This window comes from Otolemur garnettii, unplaced genomic scaffold, assembly GCF_000181295.1.
Source record: "Otolemur garnettii isolate 467f Iridium unplaced genomic scaffold, OtoGar3 scaffold00031, whole genome shotgun sequence".
Taxonomy (NCBI): Eukaryota; Metazoa; Chordata; class Mammalia; order Primates; family Galagidae; genus Otolemur; species Otolemur garnettii.
The window spans coordinates 15,507,957-15,513,664 of record NW_003852426.1 but is presented as its reverse complement, the minus strand read 5'-3'; the positions used below and the strand labels follow the sequence as shown (position 1 = coordinate 15,513,664).

General features: G+C 32.8%; 1 protein-coding gene across 1 annotated transcript in view; it reads left to right on the top strand.

Annotated features, from left to right (window-relative positions):
- The window catches only part of SUPT3H (SPT3 homolog, SAGA and STAGA complex component), a 433,675-nt gene that overhangs the window by 284,599 nt on the left and 143,368 nt on the right, over nt 1-5,708 (top strand). Inside the window, exon 5 of the mRNA XM_012804882.2 lies at nt 2,984-3,074. Within this exon, the coding sequence (XP_012660336.1) occupies nt 2,984-3,074 (91 nt within the window). The remainder of the gene's footprint in view (nt 1-2,983; nt 3,075-5,708) is intronic.

Genomic DNA, 5,708 nt, shown 5'->3' with positions numbered 1-5,708 from the left:
TAGGGGGGAACAAATACAAAGAAACTAAACTAATGCTAGTTTCATAATTAAGGCAAATTATATTTAATATGGTGGCTCTGGAAGTGAATAGGATAGAAAAATTCAGAAAAGGCACAAAGAGTACACAAGAGTAAGAATTTGTAGGATTTGGTGACTTCATTGTGTTTGGAAAACTAAGGAAAAATAGGCATCAAGTACTGTATAAAGATGTGGTGCTGTGAGAAAGGAGACTTGAAATGCTGTTGACAGAAATGAGGACCTTATGCAAAGATTCTTTTTGAAGCCACCTAGGGAACCAAGTTAGCCTTAGTCCTATACAGAATATCTCACCAATTTCTTTTTTACTGAAAGAACTAAAGAGGCTAACACATAAAATAGCTCACACTGACACTTTTGCCTGCCCCTTTGGGGAAATCAAAGTTTTAAGTCATATTAAAACTTCAGGAACATAAACCACTTGACAGTGCTCTTCTACTGTATAGATGGACTCTTAACCAGAATCTTTTTACTAAGAACATCTGTGATAAGATAATTCCCAGTTTTCTCATCTTTCTCTTCAAAATGATAATTTTATTTATATGATTGCATGTTCAAAAAAACTTCTGAGTCACTTGCATAGGTAAAACATGAGACAAAGTGAAGTTAAAGTACTGAATGGAACTAGAGCAGAAAGAGTGATAGCAAAAACTACGTACAGGTGTATGTTTTTCTCTCTTAATATTTCCAGATCACAATCAACCAGTGGATCAAGCAGTGGACTGCTGACTACATTTTACATATTCCACTAAGCAGCCTTACTTAGTCTCTCATTAATTCCACACAATAGACATGTAAGATAGGTATTACTTTTCTTACTTTTCAAATGGAAAAAAAAAAACCTAAAGTTTAAAGGTTATGAGCTACTTCTGGACCTGCTGAGATTTAGTTCTAAGTCTATTCTTTACCTCCATTTCCTAATACATAAAAAGGAGGTGATTATATTTAGATTATAGTCTCAGGATTATTAAAAATATCAAATAATATGTGTGTAAATGGTTCTGCAAGATGCAGTATGTTTCAGCTATTACTAAAAATCTAAAACCTGAAGGTCAGCAACCAGTGATAATGCATTCTAAGTATGAGCACATAACAAGCAAAAAAGTATTATTGATCACTTTAAAGTTAAGCATTAGTGTGGTCTAATAAATTTAAAGAAAGCCATCATGAGACCTATCATTCATCATGTGTGAACTTTTAAAAAACATGTTCCTCAGATTATAGATATTTTCCATAAACGTAACACATAAATCAACTCTTCTAACAAAAAGAAAAGATTAGCAGAGAATAAAAAACAATAAACAGGATATTGTTTGGCTTTTTAAAAGTCAGTCTTTTTAAATGGAATTTTGTCTTGAATGTATACAAAATTCAGTAACATATCGTGAGCTTGTTATGGAAGGTGTGATATTTATTACAGTCTTTAAAGAGAACTTAAACTTATATAAGACAAAAACAGTAATTACAGTCATGTACTGCACAAGGACATTTTAGCCAATGATGGCCCACATATACAAGGGTGGACCCATAAGATTGTATAATAGAGCTAAAAATTTTCCATTGCCTAGTGATGACCTTGCTACATTATAGTTTAATCTGTTACTCACATGTTTGTGTTGATGCCAATATTAAGAAACCTACTATGCTTCCCGTCTTATGCATACAATCATAAAATTATGTATAGTACATAATACTTAATAAAGATAATAAATAATAGTCACTGGTATATGTTTTTACTATGCTATACTTCATATTGTTATTTTGAATGTGCTCTTTCTAATTATTAAAAATAACCACCAAAAAAAGTTGACAATAAAGCCTCAGGCAGATCATTCAGGAGTTATTCCAGAAAAGGAGTTATTCCTTCTTAGTAATCTGGTTATTTTAGTTCTTTATTTTAATGTTTACTGCTTTATATCATAGGAGATGATAGCTCTGTGTGTATTATTCCCCTAAAGATCTTCCAATGGGAAGAGATATGGAAATAGAAGACAATGGACAGTAATATTGTTGATCCTGACCCTGTGTAGACCTAGGCCTAATGTGTTTGTGTCTTAGTTTTTAACAGAAGAGTTAAAAATTTTTAAAAATTAAAAATAGAAAAAAGTCTATAGAATAATGATATAAACAGAAAATATTTATGTATAGCTATATAAGATATTTGCATTTTAACCTAAGTATCTCAAAAAAAGTTTTTAAAATATAAAATTTATAAAAAGTTACAATAAGCTATGGTAATTATTCTTGAAGAAATTTTTAAAATAAATTTAATGTAGGCTAAGGTGTCCAACGTTTATAAAGTTTACAGTAGTGTACAGTAATGTCCTAGGCATTAACGTTCACTCCCATTCATTTAACTGACTCCCCCACAGCAACTTTGAGTCCTGCAAGTTGCATTTATGCTAAGTGCCTTAGGTGTACCATTTTTTATCTTTTATAGTATATTTGTGCTGTACCTTTTCTGTGTTTGAATATATTTAGATACACATATACTTACTTTTATGTTACACTTGCCTACTGTATTCAAGTCAGTAACATGCTGTATAGGTTTGTAGCCTAGGAGCAATAGGCTATACCATATAAGCCTAGGTGTGTTGTAGTCTATACCTTTTAGGTTTGTGTAAGTATACTTTATGGTATTTGTACAATGACAAATTGCCTAATGATGCATTTCTCAGAATGTATCCCTATCATTAAGTGATACATGACTGTATTATTATTATAGAGCATCTGGATACTTATAAATGAAGTACATCAAAAAATAACTTGTGTTTTAGCTTTTCTGTTTAATATGATGACTTTTTTTATTTAATAGTTGTATATTAAGGATTGCTATATTTCCCCAGGGATCCTGGAGCACAAGTTTATTAAAGTTAATTATCACAGTGGTCTTTAACAAGTAAAGAAATTTATGTGTATATATTTTATTATTTTATATTTTTAATAGAAAAAACTTAGAAGATTGCTAAAATACATGTTTATCCGAGACTACAAGTCCAAGATTGTCAAAGGCATAGATGAAGATGATCTTCTAGAAGGTAACCAAAATAAAACATGAAACTAAAAACAATAACTTATGACACATATGTGATGGATGATACATTTATTATGAAATGTCAATGTAGATATTCCCATTAGAACAGAAGAATACATGTACCTTTAAAAATATATAGTCTGGAAATTATCCAAATATTTATTTACAGAGTAGTTTCATTTTGTTATTTTCTATGTGTATGACTTTTAGGAATCTGGTTATTTTAGTTCTTTATTTTAATGTTTACTGCTTTACATCAGACTATCATGAAAGTAAGAAAATTTTTCTGATTCATAATAATTGATAATTGATTTTAGCAAGCATACTTTTTCTGTGATGGATTTAGGGAGCCAGAACTATATAATATGTCTTTGAAATTGACATGTGGGTTTTTATCAACATGTCATAGAAGGTATCTGATTTTTTTTTTATGTTAAATCATATCATTCTGGTGTGTTGTTTCTGTGCTCTTTGACTAATAAAAAGCATAACACAGAACTGAAATTTTTTCTTATTTGATATATCAACTCAATTCCCCATTTTAGAATATTTTAAAAAATATTAATACTGCACAAACAGTGCTAAGCTAAAAATAGTAAGTACTAAATAATACTGAACCAAAATAAATATGTTGTATTTTTAAAAAATAACTCATATATTTTATATTGATTGCAGTCATTATATACTGGCAATCATTGCTAACTGATACATTTATAAATTAAGAAACTCTACCAGAGTAAAGAAAATTCCAGAAAACTAGAGTTAACAAACAGAAAGAAAACTAGTTACTTTCATTTACTGGCAACAAGTGGAATGAAATAGCCTTGCTAAATGCTGATCAAAGCTATTGTACAATGTTACCTATTTAATATTTCTGCAATTCTCCTAGAATTTATTTTCTGAAAGATAGTTCTGCCAATTAATTTAAATGTTTCTTTGTATGAAGCATAAAGAATATGATCTTAGAACAAAACAGACCCAGATTCCAATCAACCCAGTTCTCTGCTTTCTTTGTGTGTGACTTTGCAGGTCAGTTGTCTCATTTATAACAGAGAAATTATACCACTTAATATGTAGAGTTCTTTGCCGAGTTCAACACAATCTATGGATATATGTGTGCCACTGAATAAATGATAGCAGTTAGTAGTAAGACTAATATTCAGTTTCGCTTATACAACCATATTAGTTTGATGCCCTCCCTTTTATTTTACATCTTTACTATTTATTTTCATGTATATGTCTTATTTTTGTGTATCTTATAGAAAAAACACTAAAACTTAAAAAAAAACAGTGATACAAATTATAAGGTGAAATACTCAGGTAAAGTGTACCCAAACCTGAGGTGGGATTTTAGGAATGACTCTGTGAGGAACCTGGCAGTCTCTCTTCCCATTAAAACATGTTTAACTAATGAAAGTTTTTATGTATTTATTTATTTATTTATTTTTGAAACAGAGTCTTGTTTTGTCACCCTGGGTAGAGTGCTGTGACATCACAGCTCACAGCAACCTCAAACTCTTGAGCATAAACGATCCTCTTGCTCAGCCTCCCAAGTAGCTGGGACTACAAGTGTGTGCCACAACACCCAGCTATTTTTAGAGATGAGGTCTGGCTCCTGTTCAGGCTGGTCTAGAGCGCCTGAGTTAGGTGATCCACCCACCTTGACCTCCCAATGTGCTGGGATTACAGGTATGAGCCACCTTGCCTGGCCCCAATGAAAGTTTTTAAAAATATTCATTTAAGTTTCTCAAAATTATCCTAAGCATGTAACAGCAAGTAGAAAAACATGTATTCAAGAAAATCTCTTAAATTTTGTTAAGAACAATTAGAGTCTGTGCATTAAGTTATGCCCTGCTCCCATGACCTCTGTGCACCACTCCTACTCTGCTACCTTACCCAGTGTGACAGAAGCTCTATTCTGAGTAAGTCTAGCCAAGGACATTGGGCTCTTACTCCTCCAACTCCTAGTTAGGGCAAAAATTTTACCCCAAGAGGGGCAAGAAGTTGGCATCTGTCATCTCTTCCAGCTATTTTACAGAAGCTCTTTTCTAGGCAGGCACAGGTGAGATGTCTGGGGTTTCCTTTTTTTCAGTCATCCTCTACTCAAAAGGTAAAAACTCTGCCTCAGACATGGCAGGCTGAGACTACTGGACCCTGATTTTGCCACCCTAGCTCACTTAACAGGGAGTGAAGCTCCACACCAGAGTGGACAAGCCTAGAAGATTAGGGACTACTATCCCTTCCTAGCTCCCTACTCTTGGATCCAAAGGAGTCTTTCTAGAAGAGGCTGATTGCTATTCCAACCCCCAGTTCTAATACAGTGGTGCAAGCTTCAGCTTAGAGAGAAAGGCAGGCCTTCACAACAGAGAGCTCTGCAGCATTCCTAAGGAGACTGATGCAAAGCTTGAAGACTGGCAACATTTTGACTATTTAAAAGGCCTGACATTATTTAGATTAACCTGTAGAATAATTTATTCCCAATGGTATTAGTAAAAACAGAAGAGTAGTCCAGCTCAGTAACTCATGCCTAAATCTTAGCTTTTTGGTAGGCTGAGACAGGAAGATTGCTTGAGGCCAGGCAAGACCAGTCTAAGCTACACAGAGAGCACATCTCTACCACAAAAAAAAAAAAAAAAAA